This window comes from Humulus lupulus, chromosome 2 (assembly GCF_963169125.1).
Source record: "Humulus lupulus chromosome 2, drHumLupu1.1, whole genome shotgun sequence".
In the NCBI taxonomy this organism is placed as follows: domain Eukaryota; kingdom Viridiplantae; phylum Streptophyta; class Magnoliopsida; order Rosales; family Cannabaceae; genus Humulus; species Humulus lupulus.
Window position 1 is genome coordinate 48,905,438 of NC_084794.1, and position 26,703 is coordinate 48,932,140.

Consider the following 26,703-nt stretch of genomic DNA (forward strand, 5'->3'; position numbering starts at 1 on the left):
TGGCCCTTCCGGCCTCCTAATCAAGGTCCTAAACCTTATTAGGAAGTTTGGGGCATTACAGGCTCAATTATTTTCTAAAGCTTGAATATCATACTCTTCTGTTCTTCTGAATAGTAAGTTTGGCTTAACTTCAATTGATGAGCTTTAATGTAAAATTGATCTGAACTATTTGGCTTAGTTTGGACTTTTTGCTCTTGTATTATTTTAGGACTTGGTCAAGTTTTTGGGCCATATGTAGGATGAGTAGTAGTAACTGTTTTCTCTATGGTAGGTTATTATATATAAGAATTAGTTATATGTGTTATTATATTGTAATTGAAAAATGAAGGATAATCCTCAAAGTCACAATCACTTTGGTAAAGCTTTATTATTTATTCATTTCTTGAGCAGCGCAAAGAAGAGTTGAAGAAAACTTGATTTGAGATATGGTGGGGCACTTGTTGGATATGTGATTGAAATATGGAACATTAGTTATATTTATCATCACTCTAGCTACAACATATATAACATATAGATCGTTGGTGGTGATTCTTCTACATGCACATAAATATTATAAAGATTGTAGGTATAAATATATGTATGTATATATATATATTAGTTTTCAATCAAAAGTGTAATACATCTTTGCATTTTGAAAATAGTATAAACTAAGTTATGATGTAGTTTTTTTTATGTATTTTTAGGTGGACAAGCTAAGCATTTGACTCAACCCATGGCTGAGAAGAAAGAGTAAGATGAGCATTTGACTCAACAGTTTGCAAGAGGTATGCCTCTAACTTTTATTTTAATACTATGCAAATGTTAGAGGAGTTTGAATATCTTAAATATTCATCCATAGTGAAGTAGGTTCTTGGATTGTTACTGTGTGCTGCGGTGATAACAAAGGTGGACAACTTGTGTGTTTTAGTGAAGTAGGATCTGAGAAATTTGTGTGTTGCGGAGCTAAGAAAGAAAAATTGTGTGTTTGAATTGATATTGGCAGATGGTTGGTTGCTAGTACAGGGAAAATGTTGTTCGACTTTATGTAGACTTGTCTATGATTATTCTATAATTGAATTGTGTTTGTTTGATTGGTTTGATTATAACAAATACTTGTATGAATGTACTTATTGCGTGTTGGCATACAGATATAGCATAACCTTTTGTACTTCTTGTTTTATATATGTTAGTTTTATTCTTGTCCCTTGTCTAATGTCTTTGGTGAGATGATTTATAACATTGAGCATCACTTTTGGTTCTTGTGATCACATTTAGGTTCAATAGTATAAAGTGCTATACAAAAGTTTGACATTATTAGCATATTGGTTGATAATTCATAGTTATATTGAACTCTAAGTTTCATTCTTTTGGATTATAGATTCTTTCATCACATTTTGTGCTTGTTATATTACATTAATAATAACTTTTGGATATGGTTGTTATTTTTTTTTATGAAAAGTATATTTTAATAAAATTTACTTTTTGTACCTTGATAACAAAATAATGAAAAAATATATTAGATTTACAAAAATTTCAATATCATCATATTAAGTAACTCAGTCCAAATACATGTTTCATTTAATAAGTGAACAACTTTCAAAAAGTAAATTTAGAGAATCAAAGTCATCATGGTAAACTTATAGCTAAAAGCTGTAGCTCAAATTTGAAAAAACTTTTATGTTTCCCTTAAAAAGTGAACAACAAGATCTAAAGATACTATGATCCTTTGTTATTTCCATTTGCTTTCAAATCCTATTTCCAAGCCCAAAAAGTGTATCATGACCTTCCATTTGATTCCCTCTATCTGTGGAAGGGTCATAAATGAAACAACAACAACATTAAAGCACTATTAGTACTAAATGTCATAATATTAAACAATGTATAACTAATAAACCCAAAAAACTTGATCTTATAATATTCCCACTACAAAAAGAAGCAAGAAACTATTATGAATGGTATACAAAAAAACTCACATAATTATTGAATATGGCATAACAGCAGCAATATTTTAGTTAAAAGTTTAAGGATACACCAAAAAGAAGAAATAACTAAGTTTATGATGCAAATAAACCCAAAAACAAAAAGGGAAAATACTAATAGTCTCTACATAACAGGATATGATGAAGTCTCCAACATGTAACTTATGAAACTAATCAGAAACTATTTTGATTTGAATAAGTCATAATAAATATCAACATATATGATTACTCCTATTTAATCACGACTTTCTACTAAATAATTAATTTAGTTTAGATTATATCCATTAAATAACAAGTTACTCAAAAGTTTTCATGAACTCTGCAAGACTTGCATGCGAATGCACACTCACCATATTATGTGCTTGTAATAAACCATGAAATATGATATATATATATATATAAGCCACCAAAGAGAAAACCCAAACATATATGATATTCTCCATGCATCTCTTACATTAGAAAAGTGACCATAAGAAAACAGAAAACATCAAGTAATGGAGCAAATTTCAGACCCAATGCAACAAATGGTGCCTAAAATTGGATTAAAGTTAGGGAGTGGGCCTAGAGAAAATGCATGCATTACATTCATCCAATGTTATGGCACATGGTTCCAAAATTTAATAAATAATATAAGGTCTGCCAATGTGATTTCTCTTCTATCCTAATTTTCATAAACAAATAGAATGTTATAAGCTAATACTCATTAAGTGCGTGAAATTCTATGATATGTTTATCCTAGGATTCAACAACATGTTGGTAAAAACTTATACAGGATCTTTATTTATTTTCATGTATATCTAATATTAAACAAATTAATACGAGATAGCCTAAAACATGTTTCTAAAATTGAATTCAAAGATAAACAAAAAATAATACTTACAGTATACGCAGCGGAATTAAGAATCCTTCCTTCAGTTTCTCTAACTCTTGTATCCTCTCTGTCGCAGAGTATTACCAAGAAACTGATCCGATCTTCTATTTTCTTCACGATCTTCCAATGTATCCTTAGAACCACCTACACTAGTGTGGGCAATTCTCAACACATGAGATAGATATAGAGAGAAGAAGAGAAAATAACAAACAGGTTTAGAAAAGGACTTGTGTTTAGAGAGAATCTAAAACTATCAGAAAATCTGACTTGTGACTTATCTGTCGTCTCTAAAATCTTCTCTCTAAGCAATCATTTTATAGACTCAATTAGGCCATTTAATTTAATTAAAAAATCAATAAAACAACAGCCATTTTGAAGCCCTAGGTCGAAATTATCATGGGCTATAGGCCCGTAAAATTTCCCATTTGATTATAAGCCCATTGGACTTAAAATCAAGGCCTGCATTATTTTCTATTGATTTAATTAATTAAATAATTATTTAAATCCTTTATCAAATTAATTATTTATAATTTGAACCTTGATTTAAACTTATTTATTAATTTAGATACCAATTTATCTTAATTAATAAATCTGCCATAATTTATCTTTTCTTCTTAAAATTACACAACTCTGTGAAACTATCCAAAATTGACCTGGTCAACTTTGATAATTCTAATTGATGATTAAATCAATTAATTGAGACTATCTAGATGATTTTATCCAAGGTAAAATGGGGACCATGGGCCTATGAAATCAAGCTCCAATAAGTTATAATAAATCTAACAAATAAATTTACTAACTTATTAATTCCTCGTGACTCCACTATAGACTTGGAATTGCACTCTTGAATTCATAGAACGCTCTATAACAAATATAGATACGCTAATAATTATCCATTGTTACAACCATAATTGTCACTCAATCCTCTATAGACGGTCTACAATGAGATAGGACTAAAATACCGTTTTACCCCTCATTGTATTTTATCCTTAAAACACTTAGTTCCTTGTAAATGATATTTCAGTAAACTAATTTAATTACTGAAATGAGATCTCTATCATTTAACACCTTGAACCAAACTAAAAGGAAACCATCGTTTCACTTCTTCATCAGAAGCTATAGATGTTCATATCTATGATTAACACTCCCACTCAATTATACTACCGAGTTCCCAAGATGTAAGTATGGGCTAGTCCGTAGGGTAAGCTGGTAACGAACAAGTCAAAGAACTCAAATAATACAATCAGTTAGAATACTAACCACTCAGAATTGAGATTGAATTGACCTATGGTCAACTATATGATATGACTAGAATAGATAATAACGGCATGTTCACTTATCTTATCAACTGTCAATATCGGTCCTGTCCGATGTAACAAATACATCCGATCTTATCTACTTTGCTAATGTTCTGGAAAGAACATAACACTGTAATGTGTAAGTAGATCATATCGTAGATTGGCAAGTCAGTGTAAATCCGGTGCACTGACTAATCTTAGGACTAACTTATTTTTGAACATATAATCATATTTATATTCCACTGTGATTACGTCACTATAAATATGATTAGCTATATGCTCGGGATTTAATAGAAGTTTATATTAAACAAATAATCACGAAAATAAAACATGTGAGCAAAGTGATTGACCAAGTCAAAAAATGATTTCTATTCTTTTATTGATAATAAAATGAGATTACAAAGAATTTGGGTTTTAATTAGGGCATAAAACCCCAACACAACATACCATATTAACAAATATTGTCAATGGGAAACAAATACCATAATAATAAAATACAAATTGAAGATTCACCATACAGGAAAGCCCGTATTTGTAGTAGTGGTTCTTTCTTCTTAGTTACATGTTACCCAATGGTCGGTTGTTAGTCTCTTAAATTTTTAAATAGTAATTTGTCTCCTTTGTCATTTTATTCTTCTTAAGATAAGCTAATTAAAAGGACTTGTCTCTGTTCTTTCTTTCCTGATCTTTCCCATCTTAAGATAAGCTAATTAAAACGAAATTTGTCTCCTTTGGAGACATGGAATTGTAGATGAAGGTGATACTATATTTGGTTTTAAGTATATATAGTATAAATGATTTGGATGCACGATTCATCTTCTATTATTTAATTTTTCATTGTTTTATCTAGGAGTCGAGTGACCTGAACTTTTATTTAATTTGGTTCTTACTTTGATTCTTGCATTGAGCAATATTGTTATCATCATTCTTTTCAAAGGGCTTCTCTTTAAATTTAGTGACTAGAATTGTTGAACTTTGACATAAATTTAATTTATGGTTATTGGTATTTACTAGTTATATGCTCCCAATATTATCTAAAGTCATAACCAGTTTCAATGTCTTCGATTGGGCATAAGACTTTTGGTTTGTGTATGTGTAACTATAAGAGGAACAAGAAAAGAGAACGAGACTGTATTTTTAATGTCATTGATGGGGGATTTTTCTATAGATTTGGAGCTTGACTAGGATTTGATTTGTGAATTTGTCTTGCAGATATTGGATCACGGAATCTGTATTTTCAAGGGGAACAAGGATACAAAATAAAATGAGGAATCACAAATGACCCAATTTTCACAGAAGGCATCTATGATTGTGATTGGTTGTGATCAAGGAATATACTAATAATATGGAGCAATATTCATGGTTTACTTTTTGTGTATCTTTCTATGTGTTTGTTTTTTATTTTTGAAGTAAAAGATGTTCATGATTATAGAACTTTATTATGTATGCTTTCAAACTTAAGTTAAAACGATGGTTTGAATTAGTTCTTGTTTAATGTAATAATTATGGTTTATCAATCTATTTAATATTACATTTTGCGATTAATTTTGATATCTTTTTTATCCAAAAATGATAATAAAAACCTTTTAATTAAAAAAAAAAAACTTATAATTATCCTTACACAACACAATTAAATGTCTATTATCTATACTAAAATAACAAAACTTTATTACTGGACCTCTAATATGGAATTTATGGATGTTTTGGATACATATTATAAGTGTAACAAAGCATTATGATTTATATAATATAACAAACTAAAAATGCTATCAAAATAATAAATTATAACAGTTGAAAAGTGTTATGCAAAAAGTTTAAGATTAAGCTTCAAATTTATAACCAATTACTCTAACTAAACGTTATTATTTTAATATGACAGCAACTAAAAATGTGTTATTGAATAATTTAAGATAACATCGAACATAACACTCGGAAACTGTTATAGAAAAGACGGGACTTTTAATAATAGGGGCTATGTTACCGTTTTGAGAAGTGTTATGAATACTTCCGGTTAGTAGTTTTTAAGTGTTATGAATAATGTTTTTTCTTGTAGTGTTTGTTTAAGGGAGTTTGGGCCTCAGGTAGATTTTGAGTGCGGGAACTCAAACCTAAAGTCTCGGGATCAATCCTACTACCCGGTTTAGAAGGATTCGATGTCGTGGAGGCTAGGACTTGGTACGGAAGACTTTATTTACTTGTTTTCATAGGATTCCATACTTGGTTGTGACTAGGTTATCGCTAGGGGCTTAGGATCAGGATCGTGATCAAGGGTCGTTCTTATTTTACATTATACTCGAACCTGAGGTAAGAAAACTGCACCCATTATGTGATGTACATGATTAGGGCATGACCCGAATATTGAATATATTCTTGATTGGGCGTTTGCCCTTGTTATGCACATGATTATGATTATGCCTGTGAATGATTGATTAATCATGTTGAATGCTCAGTAACTAAATGTGTATTATATGATAAATGCATGTTAGCATTATATAATTTATAAAAGTATTTACTTATTAGTCAAGGTCGACAATAGCATTGTCTGACCCAATGGTCGTGGAAAATATAGCGCTAAGTACGCTAGACCAGCTCTAAGGCTGGTTATATAAAGGATAAGGCAATGGACCCTGGGGTGACTTATTAGTCCCATATCCTAGGCACTGGGCCTCTGCTTGACTTATGAGTCAGTTAATTATGGCAATGGACTTTGTATGACATTGTAGTCATTTATATGAATGTATGGATGCATAAGTAAGGTTATTACTGTTGGGCGTGCTTATTATGTTTAGGTAATGTGTTGGTAACTGCTTATGTGCATGTTTAAGTTTTCTTGTTAGGCCTTGGCTCACAATTACTATGTGGTGCACGTAAAGGGAAAGGAAAGCTAGATCAGCCATGAGATGGAGAGATTAGGTTGCCACATGTACATATGTGTCCGCTTGACCACCATGACCAGGTTTTCTTAGAGGAAGTAGGGTTAAACCCTATTTTTTCTGCTTTGGTCAACGGGTTGTAACTTTTGAGTTGTAATGACCCTTTTGGAACTGTAAACAACTTTGTAAATGTTTATTATGGGATCCCATGTACAGTTTAATGTTATAATGAAATATCCATTCCTTCTGATTGAAAATTTTAACCCTGAACCATTAATCACATCTAGATGCACGTTTATGGCCTAATGACTCGTTTAGCGAGTTACGCACTATTTAAAACATGGTATCAGAGCGTGCCAAGGTTAAGGGTTCCTGAAGAGAGGTTGGGCATGTAAACTCTCCACTAAAGACATGCTCAACTCAAGGTTCGGTAACTATTTATGTGGTTATGTGTTTAACTGCTTAAATATGATATAAATGCCTTATCTGCATGCCTTATTAGGTTGCATGAGATATTCTGATAGGGGCTGGCCCTTGATTGTTTCATGATTTAAAAGGCGGTGCTTATTAGCACTGATAATGCTTGTGAATGCAAAGGAAACACTCAGTAGCATTGTTATATGGACATGTAGGTGAGGACACACTCATTAGTGTTGTCATTGATACATGTATGCCGAAAAATGCTTATTAGCATTGTTAATTGTTATTAATATTAGGAAGTACTTATTGGCACCAGACTTAGATATGAATTTAAATCGACATGCTTATTAGCATGATTGTTAAATATGAATGATTACAGTAAGGTAACAACTTGGAGGTATGCTTCCAAGGCAGATAGAGTCATCAGCTGGCCAGGAAGATCAGGGCCAGAATGATAGAAAAAGTCAGGATAATTACTAGGGTTAGACCCTATCACCAGCTCCTGAGAATTGGCAGTAAATGCTAGTTGATTTGCAAGCCAGGGTATTGAGGTAGGAAGAAGAAATCTACCTCTTCAGACAACAACAAGTTCCTGCAGGGAACGTTTTGCAAGAGGTACCACCTGTGTTGGTGCCAATAGTTGAGACCCCGCCAGAGGCTATGAATAAATGGGAACCTCTTTATGAAAGGTTCAGGAAACAACACCCTCTAGTCTTTGAGGGCAGTGCAGATTCAACTAAGGACGAATAGTGGATGAGTATTGTTACCACCATCCTAGACTTCATGAGGGTAGTTGGTAATGAAAGGTTGGTGTGTACCACATATATGTTTCAGGAGGATGCTCGAATATGGTGGGAGGTGATATCCCAGACTAGAAATGTTAATACCCTGGATCAGGAAGAGTATAAAACTCTATTTAATGAAAAGTATTACAATAATGCCATCAGAGCTACAAAAGCTAAAGAGTTCAGTAAACTGCTTCAGGGGAATATGTAAGTGACAGAGTAAGCACTGAGATTTGATAGATTAGACAAGTTTGCTGTAGACTTGGTGCCCACTGATTGTATAAGGAGATAAAGATTTCTCCAGGGGCTACAACCTATGATAGCTCAGGATGTACGCATTACCACCGTGCCAGGGGTTACAACTTATGCACAAGTTGTAGAGAGACCCTTACTGCTGAGGGCACAGAGAGCTAAATCTAGCATGAGAACACGGCCAGAAGAGTCACTAGAAGGGTGGGACCTCCATTTATGAGTTCGGATAGTGGTAGGGGCCCCAGTGATCAAAAAAGGAAAGCTCTTGATGCCTTTCCACCTCTAGGCCCACACAAGAGACCACGTGGCATTTAGATAGGCCGCTAGGGTGGCATTGAGGGTTGGTGGATTTTTCCATAATGCACCAGATGTGGGAAGCGCCATATTGGGGAGTGTCGGGCAAATACCTGCTTTTTATGCGAGATAGTGGGACACTTAAACCAACATTTCCCAAAGGCAAGAAAGGAAGAACCAAGAAAGGCGTACAGCTTGACCCCAGCTTGAGTGTTTGCATTAACATAGGCAGAAGCTAAGGCTTGTCCCTTAGTAGTCACAAGTTAGCTTTTTAGTGTAAAAACTTGTTAAAATGTTTTGATTGATTCTGGTGCTACACATTCCTTTGTTACTAGTAGAATTATTGATAGATTGTGTAGACCATGTGATTATTATGCTGTGGGGTTTGGGACCTTGTTACCCAATGGGGAGTTAGTAGTATCTTGGAGATGGGTCAGAACATTGCTAGTGACAGTGGAAGGTAGATAGTTGTCAGTTGATTTGATAGAGTTGGTTATGAGCGACTTTGATATGATTCTGGGTATGGACTGATTAGTAAGTATGGGGCAACCATAGATTGCAGAAGGAAAATGCTAACCTTTGAGCCTGAAGGTGAGGATCTTTTTCTATTTTTTGTTACTATGCTTGGACCACATATACCTATGATACTTGTATTGAGGGCTAGAGATCTATTGCAAGGTTGTTGCATAGGATTCTTAGCCAGTGTGGTAAATACCACTCAGGTCATGCTAGTGGGAACAGTAGAGACTAGATTAGTCTGTGAATTTCTAAATGTGTTTCCAGAGGATTTACTAGGGTTGCCGCCACACAGAGAGATTGAACTTGCATCAGGGACAGAGCCAGTGTCTAGGGCGCCATACGGGATGGCCGTACCATAGTTAAAAGTAAAGGTACAGGTGCAGGAGCTGTTAGACTTGGGTTTTATTAGACCTAGTTTCTCACCATGGGGTGCACCTGTCCTAGATGTAAAGAAGAAAGATGGTTATCTGAGGATGTGTATTGACTACAGGGAATTGAACAAGTTGACAATTAAGGACAAGTATCCTCTGCCAAGGACAGATGATCTATTTGATCAGTTGTAGGGTAAGACGTTATTCTCAAAGAAAGATCTTCGATCTAGTTATCACCGACTGAGGATCGAGGGAGATATATCGAAGACTGCCTTTTGTACCAGGTATTGGCATTCTGAGTTCTTAGTCATGTCCTTTGGGTTTTCTAATTGCCCAGATGCTTTTATGGATCTGATGAACAGTGTGTTCAATGATTACTTAGACCGGTTTGTGATTGTCTTCAACAATGATATTCTAGTTTTATTCTTAGTCAGAGTCAGAACATGAGCAACATCTCAGGTTGGTTCTACAGAGGCTGAGGGAACATAGATTGTCTGCATAGTTCAAGAAATGTGAGTTTTGGTTACCTCAGGTAACTTTCATTGGTCATATTGTCAGTTAGGTTGGGATCAAGATCGACCCAGCAAAGATTGAGACTGAGGTGTTGGCTGGATTTGGTGAAGGATTACGATTGTGAAATCCTAAATCACCCAGGAAAGGCCAACGTGGTGGCAGATGCCTTAAGCCAAAAGGATCTGGGACAGATATATAGTGTAAGATAGATAACCAGAGAGTTGAAAAAGGATATGACAAGAGCTGGTATAGAGTTGTTGGTGTGCTAGTTGGCCAATATCAAGCTATTGTCTACGATGTTGGAAAGAATAAAGGAAGGTCAGTTGGGTGATCTACAACTGACAAAGATTAGAGTAAGATGTCCTCATTGGAGAGTCTAGGGATTATAGTGTCATATATGGATTTGTTGACATACAAGGGTCAGATTTCTATTTCGGTTGACAGTGTTATTAGACGAGATATTGTGGATGAATCTCATACTAACCTTTATTCATTGCATCCAGGCACCACAAAGATGTATTAGGATGTGAGAATGCTATATTGGTGGCTTGTGATGAACAGGGATGTGACAGAATATGTGGCTAAGTGCTTGACATGTCAACAGGTCAAAGCCGAGCATCAGAGACCAGCAGGGCCATTAAAACCTCTGGACATCTCAGAGTTGAAATAGGAGGACATCACGATCGATTTCATGGTGGGGTTACCCTGAACCGTGGGTCAACATGATTCGATGTGGATTATTGTGGATCGATACACCAAATCAGCTCATTTTTTGACCAGTGAGGACAACTTATACAGATGACCAGTACGCGGATCTCTATGTAAAAGAGATAGTGCGCCTTCATGGGGTAGATCGTTCCAGATCGGGGCCCCACATTTAATTCCAAGTTTTGGGGAATTTTACAAAAGGATATGGGTACGCAAATGAAGTTTAGTACTGCTTATCATCCTCAAACAAATGGACAATTTGAGATGACGATTCATATATTAGAGGACATGCTGCGAGCATGTGTGTTGGACTTTGATGGGTCCTGAAGTAATTATTTGCCTTTGATAGAGTTTTCCTACAATGACAGCTATCAGTCAACATTGGGGTGGTTTCTTATGAGATGTTGTATGGTAGGAAATGCAGATATCCCATTCATTGGGATGAGATAGTAGAAAGGAAATACTTAGGTCCTGAGGCAATTCAAAGGACCAATGAGGCTATTATGAAAATTAAAGCTCCGATGCTTGCTTCTCAAAGCAGACTGAAAAGTTATGCTGATCACAGACGTAGGAACGTGGAATTCCAAGTGGGAGACTATGTCTTCCTTAGAGCCTCACCATGGAAAGTGGTGAGGAGATTTGGGAAGAAGGGAAAATTGAGCCTTAGATTTGTGGGACCATTTGAGAACCTGGAGAGGATTTGTTAGGTGATTATATATTGCCCTTACCTCCGGCACTGTCGGTTGTACATAATGTATTTCATATTTTGGCCCTTCAGAAATATGTGTCAGATGTGACTAATGTACTGAGCTACGAGGATCTGGAGCTTGAGGCAGATCTCTCCTATGAGAAACAACCAGTCTAGATACTGGACAGGAAGGACAAGATCCTAAGAAATAAAAATATACCTTTGGTTAAGGTATTATGGAGAAATAGCAAGGTCGAGGAAGTGACTTGGGAACTGGAGTTAGATATGAAGAATCAGTATCCCGAGTCGTTCAGGAAAAATTTCGAGGACAAAATTCCTGTAAGGGGGGATAGTTGTAACGTCCAAAATTACCTTATAAGGCTTAAGGTCTTGATTAAGGGGCCAGGATGGAAAACTATGGAAAATTATGTGTTTATGTGATATTTATGTGTATCATTGCATGATTATGTGAGTTATATCATGATATGACTTGATATGCATGTTTAGGTGTATTAAATATGCATGTGGGCCTGTTTCTTATCTAAATGGCAATTTTTGTAATTTGACCCGTTATGGATATATTTGGCATATATGTTATATATGTGTAGGACCACATTACTATGTGGATATATTTGGGTTACTTGGCACAAGGCGATCCTAGGGAGCAAGTTATTGGGAAAATCACAATGAGATTAATACTTGACTCGGGGTGAGTCAATGGGTATTGGGGGTATTTAGTACATTACCAGAATATTGGGTAATGGGAATAAATAATTTAGGAAATATTTGGAGTTAGTGATATCAGGAGGGAATTCTGGGAATTCGGACTATTTTACCCTTGGGGCGTTTTGGGACCTCAACCCTTGGGTTTTACTTAAGGTTACTTGAGTTCGGAGTAACCTGACAGAAACAGAAAAATACGTTCAAACTCTCTCTCTCGTTCTCCTTTTTACCGCTCATTGCATTCTCGAAGGAAACTCGAGTTTTAGGGCTCGGATCCAAACAAGGTTTAAGTCGTAACGATTTTATGGAAGATTAGAAGATTAGAAGATTGATATCCGGAGGATTTAGCTGGAAAATGACTCAATCAGAGGTAATCCAATCTTTAAGTTTTGAGTTTTCGAGATTTTAATCTTTGATTGCATTTTATAGATTTGATGAGTTTTTGATTGGTTGTAACTTTGGTTTTGATTGTTTTGGCTTTCGGTTGTTTGGGAACTTTGTTTAAGGGACTTCAGGCCTCCAGGAGGTTTTGTGTAATGCCCTGGATAGCCAAGACCGTTACACTGTGTGTCTGTAAAAGTGCTAGACTTACTAATCAAGTCATTTAATTAAAAACGTGTTACTGAGACTATAATGGAACTAGGGTTAAAAGATTTATGTCTCAAAAGCCACATTTCTTATAAATAACATTTTATGTTTACACGGGATCCCAAAAACAACAAAATTAGAACCATTTACTAAATATTCGGGATTTAAATACAGTATTAGCCATATTAAGGAAAAATAGACAGTTAAGCAATCTTTGTCCTGATCCACTCCTCGGCCATGGCGAACGAATAGCTGACTATGTACATTCAACCCCGCAGCCCTCCATCTCAGGATTGGTCCAACTTGCCTTTACCTTTACATGCACCACGTAGCACCCGTGAGCCAAAGCCCAGCAAGAAAACACAATTACAAAGCAAAAACAATCAACAGACAATCCAATATCACACATCGCATAACCATGATCTCAACAGTTTAAGCATTCATGATAATCAAGTATTCAACATACTAAACATATCACCCTATATCAATAACCAATTCAAAAATGATAAATAGGGTTAGCGCCCTTTAGTCGCACCCTCTGTTTATCCCACTGACTCCGGCCTGCTTAAACCGAGCTCAGTGAATATTAAGTTGTCCTCGGCTACCAGTGGCCAAGCCGCGCCCTGTGCGCAAATATTTTATACGACACCCTTAGGCCGTTTATCACATGTCCCATGGCATAATACCATCATAGACATTATACAGATATCGGGAGCACTTAGTCCCATCACAAACATATAACCGGGTGCAGTTTTCTTACCTTTGGATTTGCTAACTTTGCTCGATGTAATCCTCAAGCACGATCCTTCCCGGGCCCTAGCGCACACCTAGTCACAATCATAGACCAAAGTCATTACCACACCTCAAGTCCATAACCTAGCCTCGAGACCAATCCCAAGCCCTCGAGAATTCCTAATTCCACCACCTAATTCCACCAAACCGGGTGGTGGAATCGAACCCCGAACCCCAGGTCAAAAACCCTTGAAAATTACTCAAAATCCCCTTTATGAAAATAGGTTAGCGTTACAGCGCTCGTTGGAGGGTGCTACAGCGCTACAAACAGAACCAAAACACTCTCAGCACACTTGGCCTAGTGCTATAGCGCCCAAAGGCTAGCGCTATAGCGCTAGTCATAGAACTAGCCACCCTGCATTTTTTCTTCCTGCGATTTCCCCGAGCCAATCCTTACCAAAACTCTTCCAATCCTCAACCAAACTTAAAAACAAGCTTATTAACATATTCCACTCACCCCAAGCATCCCAAATACTCAAAACCCAATCACATGCATCCTTAATCTCAAAATTCACCATAGTTGATCCTAAACTCAGAAACTCAGCAAAAACCATAGAAATCTCAGAGTTTGAAACCAAAGTTCCTTACCTTTAATTGGAGAGTGTATGTTAGGATATCCTCTACTCTTCCTTGGCTTCCTCCTCCTCAAAACCTTGGCTCCAATATCCCTAGAATTCCCCATCAATTCAGCTTGTATACCTTAGTTAAGAATAAATACCAGAACTAAAGAAACTTCAAAGTCTTACCTCAAGTGGAAGGTTTGTTCTTGCTAAAACCTTGCCAATTCTTCAAGCCTAACCATGAACTCTAGCCTCAAGCGTACTCTGAATTCCCCTAAGTTTTAGCTCCAAAATACCTCAAGAATTGATGGAGGTATGCCTAAACCGACCTTGGTTTTCATTCCCTTCTTTCTCTTTCTTTTCTTTCCTTCTTTTTCTTTCTTTTCAAACTTCTATTTCATTCTACAAACTCCACTAAGCATAAAACCTCAGTTATGCCTATCCTTATCTGCCAAATGACCATGATACCCTCCCCTTTAATTCTAAATCCTTTAATCCACCTAGGGCATTTTGGTCATTTAACCCAATTCCCGCTAATTCCTCAAGCGTCTCTAATATTTTTCGCTTACTTCCTGATACCTAATTAATCACCAATTATGTTCCTCAATTTCAAAATTAACCCCAATATATTTTATAAATTCCCATTTATAACCCCAGGCTCGCCCCGAGCCGGGTATAAATTCCCGCCGTGACTTTTTCGCTAACTTGCTCACTAGGATCGTCTCGAATCTCGGATCACAAATATATCCACATAATAATGTGGTCTAAAAAATTTCGCACATATATACAGTTATGCCTTCAAGGGGCCAAAATTACAATTATGCCCTTTCTAACCTAATCAGGGCCCACATGCATACTAATACACATAGTCATGCATCTCAGATATTCGAATAGACGTATAGCATACTTTTAATCATTAAATCACATATATTCCAATTATGCCCTCCCAGCACACTAATCAAGGCCCTTAAGCCTCATTAGTAAATTTGGGTCGTTACATTTTGAGTGCGGGAACTCAAACCTAAAGTCTCGTGATCAATCCTACTACTCGATTTAGTAGGATTCGATGTCCCAAAGGCTAGGATTTGGTTCGGAAGCCTTTATTTACTCATTTTTGACGGGATTTCATACTTGGTTGTAACTAGTTTATCGATAAGGGCTCAGGATCAGGATCATGCTCGAGGGTCATTCTTATTTTACATTACAATCGTGCCTGAGGTAAGAAAACTTCACCCATTATGTGATGTACTTAATTAGGGCTTGACCCGAATATTGAATTTTTTCTTGATTGGGCGTCGGCCCCTGTAATACCCATGATTATGATTATGCCTGTGAATGATTGATTAAGCATGTTGATTGCTCTATAACTGAATATTTATTGTATGATAAATGCATGTTAGCATTATATAATTGAGAAAATCATTGCACTAAGCGCCAAGTATGCTGGTCATACTAGTTAGGCCTAATCAGGAGTGCACTAAGCGCTGGTCATACTAGTTAGGCCTAATCAGGAGTGCATAATACGCTTGTCAAACCCAATGTTCATGGGAAATACAACGCCAAGTATGCTGGATTTGCTCTAAGGTTGGTTATACAAAGGATAAGGCAATTAGACCCAAGGTGACTTATTAGTCCCATATCCTAGGCAATGGGCCTCAGCCTGACTTATGAGTCAGTTAATTATGGCAACTGGATTTGTATATCATTGTAGTCATTTATATGAATGTATGCATGCATGAGTAGGGTTATTACTGTTGGGCATGCTTATTATGTTTGGGTAACTGCTTATGTGCATGTTTAAGTGTTCTTGATGGGCCTTGGGTCACGGGTGCTATGTGGTGTAGGTAAAGGGAAATTAAAGTTGGAACATCCATGAGTTGCAAAGCTTAGGTGGCGACGTGTACATATGCGGCCGCTTGACCACCATGGCCAAGGTTTCTCAGATGAACTAGGGTTAAACACTATTTTTGCCCCTTAGGTTAGCGGGTTGTAACTTTTGAGTTATAATGACCCTTTTAGATCTGTAAACAACTTAGTAAATGTTTATTATGGGATCCCATGTACATTTTAATGTTTTAATGAAATATCCATTTATTTTGACTGAAATTTTTAACCTTGGACCATTAATCAGATTTAGATGCACGTTTATGGCCTAATGACTCATTTAGCGAGTTAAGCACTATTTAAAATACATAGTGTAATAGTCTTAGATAACCAGGTCAGTATAGTTATGTCCTTAACTATTAAGCCAAGCTCTTCATCAAATAACACACATAAATCCTTAGCTCATAATCTGAGCTGCCCAACCAGATATGCAAACAAGCAGTTATTACATAACACAGTTCAACACAATGCATTTAACATGTTTAATAAAATATTCTCAACATAGTAATAATTATGTACTATATCCCAGCAATGCCCTAAGCACATTCTCTTACCTCAGGTCCTGGGTAAATAATATTTGAAAACCCTCGAGTACATGTTGCTCTATTTTAATACACGCAAGTGCACATATCGTACAAGTAGTGCTCACACAGGTGAGGTCGAACCCAAGGGAATTGCAGCCAAGTACTAACCAAATTGGATTTATATTCTATTTGGTGACAATAAAAATTGGTTTGTAAATTAAAATGACAGAAAACAAAACAAGCGAAACAACAAATAAAAAATAAGGGTTTAACAATGGATGTGAAGTTAGGAATATGATTTCAATTGCTTCGATTACCCAATTGTTAACACTAGTCAACTATTCTTCTTCCTCCAATGAGATGACAGATTATAAAATCACCTAAACTCTTTTCAGATCATTTAGATACTAAATTGCATTGTCAACTATTGCAATTCTGAAATAGTACAACAAACAATTCGCATTAAGTAATAATCTACAAGTCACATAAGCTATGCGAATACTTTCGTTTCGCATCAAAACCTATGTTCATTCATTTAGAGCATTCCTAATATTCACTTTTCAGATTTCACATTAGGATCATGAATCATGCTTAAGGTGATCAATCTCAAACATACATTAAGCACAAAGATGAACCAATCACATAAACAAGGAAGAAGAAATAATCAAATAGCATTAACCATGGGATAATCTCAGTCAATATCCATCAAATACCTAATTAGAAGTTTAGCTCATAATCTCAATATTCATATCCATAATCAAACTAAACATAAACAATAACATAGGAAATAAAAAAAAAAAAGAATGAAACTAGATGGGGAATTGTCACAGATGGCCCACGCTTGCTCCAAAATTCATCTTTTCTTGTTTTTCCCCTCTTTCTTTCTGTCTGCCTTCTCAAAATCGGGAACTCCCCTTTCAAAATGGAGACCTCATTCTCTATCTTTTCAAAATTACGAAATTTCCCTTAAAAATTCTGAGGTGTACGGACGCCAGCGCCGCGACGCCTATTCCTGCGCCGCGGCCCTACTCGAAAAATGCCAAATCTTGAGTTTCTGGAAAGGGGCTCGCCGCGGTGCCAATTCTTGCGCCGCGACCCTAATTAAGATTTCAGCAAAGGCTTGAATAACCCTTCAGTTTAGCATATTTTCTCCACAATCCACTCCAAATGCCCAAAACATATGCTTAACCTGAAATCAAGCAAAAACAAGCATAAATCCGCTCCAAAAACACAAGAACCATTAAAAAGACACTGATAAAGACACTTAAAAAGGTAGGCTAAAATTAGCCTAACAAACTCCCCCAAACTTTATTCTTACTCGTCCTCGAGTAAGGGAACGACACATTAAACTAAAATAAATAGACATGACAAGTTAAGCCTCCAGTCTTATTCAAACCACGCCGTTATCACTCACAAAAATTCAACTGTTGATCGACCAGAATTTCATTTCAAAATCTCCAACAATTAATCTGAATGCCTCAATTGGAAATTACATTATACCTTGCAAATAACAAATGAATAACTAGACAACACCATACATGCCTCACTCATTCCAACAATCCACTTGCCAAAATTCAATATGCTTGCACACTTACCTTTCTCCACTAATGTCAACAACACATGTTATGGAATCAAAAGGACTTCAAAGGTTCATAACGTTTTGGCTTAGGTAAAGGTGGATAAAAAAAAACATTTAGGCTTTATTATACCATAAGCACGTCAAAAACCAATCAAACAACCCACCTTTCATTCAATTACCATCCCCTAATTCACCCACTTCTTATCGATTGAGGACTCATACTCAATGCTCCAACATCACTTTATTTAATTATTCATCACTCAAAATAAATTTTTGTTTTTTGATTTTTGTTTTTTGAAATAAGGAATCAAAATTGAGTGATGTTGCAAGCACTTTTACATTTCACACTTGTCTCAATCAAAAAATTACATCGTTCATCCACTTACACTAATACCCCCCCCCCCCCCCCTTTTTTTTTTTTACCCAATTACAATTCGTTCCCCCAAACTTATTTCTAAGCTTATGGCATAATTCATAGGATAGGGGAAAATAATAATTGGTACATTTTTGGCTTAATGAACTGGTTATACAATCAATCGAACAAGTTAAGGCACAAATAGGCGAACTAGGGATAATAATGATAAGGGTAAGCTTGAAAGGCCCAAATGTTCCAAAAGATTGCCTAAATCATATTCCAAAACACATGTCATCAAGGATTTCGTCTCAAAAGGCAAACAATGCAAGTTCTATCTTTTTCATCAATTCATACCTTAAACCCAAGTAAGACACGTATAACATAATCCACTTATTCACATTTGCAACATATACTAAAATTTCCAAAAGGCATCAAAATTAATCGAAGGAGTAATCAAATCAAGCACACGTTAAACACAATCTACATTTTACAAGTGACAACAAACGAAAATTATTCATATCACTGGCTTAACTTTTGACACACACAACAACTAAAACAACAAAATTAAACAACAAAATTTTAACTAAACTAAACTAAACTAAACTAAAACAGAAAAGTAAGCCCCTCCCTCAAACTTTTATTTCACATTGTCCCCAATGTGAACATGACAATCGAAAAGAGAGAAACTTACCTGACAACCCCTCAAAATGGGTTGGGTGGTGGTGGTTGATCATAAGGAGTGAAACGCGGTGGTAGTGCAAAGTAATTCTCATCTTCTTCATCCAAAGACCACCGAGATACCAAATTATTCAGCTGCTGAATATGGGTCGCATCATAAGCACTCCGCTGCCCCATATAAGTCTGGATATGCATGTTTTGCTGAATAAGGTAATTCAACTGAGCATGAGTGTACTGCATAGTAAGATCCATGTGACCACCTAAAAGTTCGGGCTCACCCTCACCATCATCAGTTCTTTGTCGGCGGCGACCTCTTCCTCTCGGAGCTTGCGGGGCATCATAGGGATGCGGCGGAATGAGGCGATTCACCATGGCCAATCCGACTGGCTTTTGCGGAGGCACCTTCATGTCAGTTAAGTATTGAGGTGCGCCATACGCAATGCAAAGTTCAGTAATGAACGTGCCATGTCCCAACCCGCCAGTAGTGGTACCCTGAATTATATGATTGATACTTTCCCGAACATACCTCCCAATGTTTAGGTTGTACCCCTTTAAAATAGCATATGCCACCTTTAGCCGGTCAATAGGGATGTCAGACAGATGATTGTTGCGAATTAGTCAGGCATTCACAAAATAGCACCAAGCACGAGCCACTTGGTTAAGTTCACAGTGATACATACAGTTTGGCTCACCATCCTTCAAATGAATTCTTGCTCCAGGAAAACCCAATGTTTCTGCAATGTCAACATAGTCTAGATTATCGACCTCCAGTACCCGCAGCTCTTCCTCTTCTATGGGAAAGTTAGGTACCTCATACAATTGATTAAATGTTGCAAGAGTGACTGGTATCTTCTTGCCCCGCACCATGACAACATTATTTTCTTTTTCTGGCCAATTGGCAAGGAATTCATATGTCATCGTGTGATTAGCCTTGCCATTACAGTCAACAAATTGGTCCCACTGCCATCGAGCAATCTCAGCTCGAATAGGCTCATACAGTGGCTGGTTTTCTAGGGGTTCTTAACTGAATTCCATACCTTTTTCTTCAAGAATAGGTCTCCTTGACAACACCACAAACTGCTCTTGAGCATCTTTGCTCACAAATCTTGAGGTGTCATAATCCGCCCTTGTGGAGACACGAGGAGGGCGGGACGATGACGCACTTGAAGCATTGATAGTACTTTTCTTTGGACCCATTGACAGTACCAGCAAAATAAGTCCCAAAATACAAGCTGGTAAAATCACTAGAATTTTTGGCAGCACTTCCCCTTGTTTTTGGCACTTCCCAAAATCAGAAAATTTCTTCACAAACCACAATTCTCCAATCCAATTATTCAGAATATCAAAAATAACCAAAATGCACCACTTAATCCATAATAAAACCCAATTAACACTAGATTTCCCAATAACCAAAGGCGTCTCAATAAATTGAAAAGATGAGAGGCAAGATCACTTACATTATTGAGAAACCCATTGATAATCCACCATTATTATCCAAAGCTTGGAGAAATGAGCAATATTGAGGAAGAGGATGGGATTTTCGGATTAGGGTTAAAATGAGTGGGCAAAATGGTATTCTTGAAGAAACTAGGTGAAAAGGGACAAAGAAAATGATGGAGGAAGTGATTTTTATGAAAAGGGATGAAGAAATTATGAAAGATGAGTGAAATATTGGTGGTTATGGAGGTTGTATGGTGATTTGGGCGGAGGAGAGGCGGAGAAGATGAAGGGAGTCGGATGGGATATTTTTTTGGGTCTAAAAAAAAATGAGGCAAATTTTAGACTTTAAGTGGTGGCCCATGCGAGCGCCGCGGCGCTAATGCATTTTTTTTCTCCCAGGAGCCGCGACGCAGGAATAGGGGGCCGCGGCGCTAATGCGACTCCAAAAATTTTCTGCTCTCTGCCTAGCACCTCGCCACGGCGCTAATACCCCTAAGCGCCGCGGCGCCACAAGATGCGCCATGGCCCTAATTAAAAAAAAACAAAAATTTCTTTAACTTTTCACGCTTTTCACGGTTTTCTCTTTACACAGAATACAAAAAAAAAAAACGAAATGAAAACACTTAGAAATACTAATTATTCCAAACCAAAGATTAAAAAGCAAAATAAAATACAATTTGGGATGCCTCCCAAGGGCGCTGTCGTTAACGTCATATAGCTGGACGCTGGTTTCCTCTTTACTGCAGCACCAAGAGGATGGCGGACTTGGCTTGATCAAACTGACCACCCAAGTAGAGCTTCAACCGCTGACCATTTACTTTAAACTTGCCAGTCTTTTCACTTGATACTTCAACGGAGCCATAAGGAAACACTTGTAATACCGTGAAAGGACCAAACCATCTCGATTTTAGCTTGCCCGGAAAAAGTTTCAATCTTGAATTAAAGAGTAATACCTGTTGACCTGGTTGAAATTCCTTCCTGACAAGGTTCTGGTCATGCCACTTCTTAGTCCTCTCCTTGTAAATCTTGGCGTTCTCATAGGCTTCGTTTCTAAACTCCTCCAACTCGTTCAATTGCAAAAGCCTCTTCTCACCAGCTGCTACCAAGTCCATGTTTAAGGTCTTCATGGCCCAAAATGCTCTATGCTCTAGTTCCACTGGAAGATGACACGCTTTCCCAAAGACCAACCTATATGGTGACATACCAATAGGTGTTTTAAAAGCTGTTCTGTATGCCCACAAAGCATCATCGAGCTTCTTAGACCAGTCTTTCCTCGAGCTCTGTACCGTCTTCTCCAAGATTAATTTAATTTCCCAGTTCGAAATCTCAGCTTGCCCATTACTCTGCGGGTGATAAGGTAATTCTTTTCTATGTCTAACTCCATATTTCGCAAGTAACGCTTCAAATTGCTTGTTACAGAAATGACTCCCCTCATCACTAATAATAGCTCTAGGAGTACCAAACCGGGTGAAAATGTACTTTTGGAGAAAAGTAAGAACTGTTTTACCGTCATTAGCATGAGTTGCAGCCGCTTCCACCCACTTAGAAACGTAGTCCACAGCTAGCAAAATAAACAGATTATTGTATGATGACGGAAAAGGGCCCATGAAGTCAATACCCCACACATCAAACAGTTCCACTTCTAAAATACCAGTCAAAGGCATCTCGGTCCTTCTTGAAATATTACCCGTCCTCTGACAACGATCACATGCCTTGACAAACTCATGGGCATCCTTAAAGAGAGTTGGCCAGAAGAACCCACTTTGTAGAACCTTTGCAGCAGTCCTTGTCCCACCAAAGTGACCTCCACACTGCAGACTATGACAATGATTCAGGATAGAGTACATCTCCTCTTCAGGCACACATCTTCTAATTATCTGATCGGCACAGTGCTTATAAAGGATTGGCTCTTCCCAATAATAGTGCTTTACCTCAGAAAATAATTTCTTCAATTGTTGTCTTGTCATGTCAGGAGGTGTGATATTTGCAGCTAGAAAGTTGACATAATCAGCAAACCATGGAACCAACAAACTTTCTTTTAAAGGAAACAACTGCTCATTAGGGAACTCATCATTTATCTGGACTTCCTTCATATTCTGACCTTCTTCTGACTCCAATCTTGACAAATGATCTTCTACTAGGTTCTCGGTACCCTTATTGTCTCTGATTTCTAACTCAAACTCCTGGAGGAGATGACCCATCAGATTAGTCTTAGCTTGGCATACTTCTTGGTCATAAGGTATTTGATCGCCGAATGGTCTGTGTACACAATAACCTTATTCCCGATTAAATATGGCCTAAACTTGTCACAAGCGAAGACTATAGCCAACATCTCCTTTTCAGTAGTAGCATAATTCAACTGAGCGTCATTCAAGGTCCTACTAGCATAGTAGATAGTGTGAAAAACCTTGTCAACTCGTTGACCCAACACAGCCCCGACAACATAATCACTAGCATCACAGATCAACTCGAACGGAAGCTCCCAATTCGGTGCAATGACTATAGGTGCCGAAATCAATTTTTCCTTAAAAGTTTGAAAAGCATCCATACACTCCTTTCCAAACTCAAAGGGCACTCCATTAAAAAGAAAATTAGACAATGGCTTGGAGATCTTCGAGAAATCCTTTATAAATCGTCTGTAGAAACCAGCATGACCCAAAAAACTACGAATCCCCTTTATCGAAACTGGAGGGGGAAAATTCTCAATAGTAGACACCTTGGCTTTGTCGAACTCAATGCCTTCCTGTGAGATCTTGTGTCCCAAAACAATCCCCTCTCTAACCATGAAATGGCACTTCTCCCAATTAAGCACCAAATTGGATTCTTCACATCGAATCAGTGCCAGCTCCAAGTTCCTCAAACAATGGTCAAACGACGAGCCAAACACTGAGAAATCATCCATGAAAATTTCTATACAATTCTCAACCAAGTCAGAAAAAATAGCCATCATACACCATTGGAAAGTTGCTAGTGCGTTACATAGCCCAAATGGCATTCGTCGGAAAGTGAATGTGCCATAAGGACATGTAAATGTCATTTTCTCTTGGTCCTCTGGTGCAATGACTATTTGATGATACCCGGAGTAACCATCCAAAAAGCAATAATACTCATTTCCTGCCAGTCTATCTAACATCTAATCAATGAATGGAAGGGGAAAATGGTATTTCCTTGTTGCTGTGTTGAGCTTACGGTAGTCAATGCATATTCTCCAACCAGTAACAGTTCTTGTTGGAATTAACTCGTTCTTCTCATTCTTCACTACCGTCATCCCCCCCTTTTTAGGTACTACCTGAATCGGACTCACCCACTCACTGTCAGAAATTGGGTAAGCTACCCCTGCATCTAACCACTTCACCACTTCCTTTCTCACAATTTCCTTCATTGGCGGATTGAGTCTTCTTTGGGCATCTATGGTTGGTTTGACTCCGTCCTCCATTAAAATCCGGTGCATAACAGTAGAGGGGCTGATCCCCTTGATGTCTGCCAAAGTCCACCCAATGGCCTTCACATGCTCTCTCAAAATTCTCAACAATTTTCCAGTCTCCACATCAGAAAGTGAAGCTGAAACTATAACCGGAAGTGTCTTGTTTTCACCCAAAAATTCATACCTCAGATGGTTAGGAAGTACCTTTAGTTCTAACTCTGGGGGTTTCTCAACTGAAGGCAATGACCTTTTTGGTACTGCCCCAAGCTCTTCAAAGTATTTCCTCTTCAATGACCCATAAGAATTAAGCCATTTTGCATACTCCATAGTTTCCTTTCCATCTTGATCACTAACCTCATCTTCAACCAAACTTAACTCAAGAGGATCATTTATCAGTTTTCTCTCTTCCACTAAATTACCCATTACATCCACTGAAAATCAATTGTCACTAGCTTCTGGATAGGTCATGGCCTTGAGCACATTGAATACAACTTCTTCTCCTTGCACTCTCAACTTTAACTCACCCTTTTGAACATCTATGAGTGCTTGGCCTGTTGCCAAGAAGGGTCTCCCAAGGATAATGGGAACATTTCTATCCTCTTCCATGTCAAGAACTATGAAATCGGTAGGAAAAATAAACTTGTCTACTTTGACTAAGACATCTTCAATTACCCTTCTTGGATGTGCCAACGAACGATCAGCTAGTTGCAAAGTTACAGTTGTGGGCTTGGCTTCTCCAAGTTGCAATCTCTTGAAAACTGACAATGGCATCAAGTTGATGGTAGCCCCCAAATCACAAAGAGCATTTATTCCCTCAATTCTCCCAATAGTGCATGGTATTGTGAAACTCCCAGGATCTCTCAGTTTAGGAGGGAGCTTCTTTTGCAGTATAGCACTACACTCTTCTGTCAATGCCAAAGTTTCAAAATCGTCCATCTTCCTCTTCTTGGACAAGATGTCCTTCATGAACTTGACATAGCTCAACATTTGCTCTAAGGCCTCCGCAAATGCAATGTTGATGTGTAGTTTCTTGAATACTTCCAGGAATTTAGTAAACTGCTTGTCCATGTTGTTCTTACGGAGCCTTTGGGGGTAGGGAATCTTTATGTGATGCTCAATACTAATTGGTGGCGAAGCTTCTTTTGTTGGTGTGCTTTTAGTAGCCTTCTTCTCACTGTGCTTCTTTTCCTCTTGTGTCGGTGCCTGTGCCTATTGATCCTGACCCACTTCTTCAACTGGCTGCTTCTCACTTGGTCCCTCATAATTCTTCCCACTTCTTAACGTGATTTCCTTGCAATTCTCTTTCGGATTGACTTCAGTGGTTCTAGGAAAGTTACCTTGGGCACGATTAGCCATCAGAGTAGCCAATTGTCCCATTTGGGTCTCCAAATTTCTAATAGAAGACCGAGTTTCAGCCATGAATTGGTTTAACACATCTGATTGAGCATTAGAATTTCCACCAGAATTTTGTTGTTGCTGATGATGAGTGGGCGGTTGGGGTTGTTGCTGCTGCCTAAATCTCGGCTGAAAGAACCCCTGTGGCTGTTGTTGGAATGACTGTTGTTGGTTTGAAGATTGGCCTTGCTGATCATTCTTCCAAGAAAAGTTGGGATGATTCCTCCACCCTTGATTAAAAGAATTTGAGTAAGGGTTATTGTTTCTCTGTCGAGGAAAATTCCCAATAGCCTGAGCTTGCTCCATAGGCATGTTGTTTACATCAGCATACTGACATTGTTCATAGGCATGAGGGCCCCCGCATATTTCACATAGAGTATGGGCCTGTTGCACTGGAGCTGTTATTACATTGCATTGCAATTGCTTAGTCAAGGCCTTAACTTGGGCGGTCAATTTCGAAATTTCATCCACTTCATACATACCAGCCACTTTCCTTGAAGAGCTTCTTTCACTTGGCCACTGCTGATTATTCATGGCCATTTCTTCCAACAAGTCATATGCCTCATTGGCGCTTTTTCTCATAAACGCACCACCAGCTGCTGCATCAATGAGTGTGCGAGTAGTACCACACAACCCATTATAAAATTTATGGACTAGCATCCATTTCTCTATTCCATGATGCGGGCACTTTCTTATCAATTCTTTGAATCTCTCCCAAGCTTCATAAAGAGACTCATTATCCAACTGAGAAAAATTATTGATCTCTCCTCTCAATTTAGCTGCTTTAGCTGGAGGGAAAAACTTGGAGAGGAACTTCAGTGCTAGATCATTCCATGTATTGATTGAGTTAGGTGGCAAAGATACCAACCAACTCTTACCTCGCTCCCTCAGAGAAAATGGGAACAAGCTAAGTCTAATAGCATCATCACTAACTCCATTCATCTTAAATGTCTGACAGAGCTCCATGAAGTTAGAGAGATGCATGTTTGGGTCTTCAGTGGGTAGTCCCCCAAACTGGACTGTGGATTGAACCATCTGAAGTATGGCTGGCTTTATTTCAAAATTGTTTGCATCTACGGTGGGTGGTCTTATACAAGACTGGACCCCTGTCATTGTTGGCAACACATAGTCCCTCAGGCTACGGTCGGGTGGATTCTGACCATTAGCCGGATCTTCTATGGCACCCCCATTATTACCATAGTTGGCCATGA

At 37.7% G+C, this 26,703-nt stretch overlaps 1 protein-coding gene and 1 non-coding gene across 2 annotated transcripts; one reads left to right on the plus strand and one right to left on the minus strand.

Moving 5' to 3' along the window:
- Positions 1-24,535: 24,535 nt before the first annotated feature.
- On the minus strand, positions 24,536-25,165 carry LOC133814220 (uncharacterized). Its single transcript, XM_062247213.1, has one exon. It carries the CDS (start codon positions 25,163-25,165, stop codon positions 24,536-24,538), a length of 630 nt encoding a protein of 209 aa, XP_062103197.1.
- Positions 25,166-26,162: 997 nt separating this feature from the next.
- On the plus strand, positions 26,163-26,269 carry LOC133820533 (small nucleolar RNA R71). The gene has a single exon (XR_009886940.1). It is a non-coding gene; the product is annotated as a small nucleolar RNA R71 (small nucleolar RNA).
- Positions 26,270-26,703: the final 434 nt, after the last annotated feature.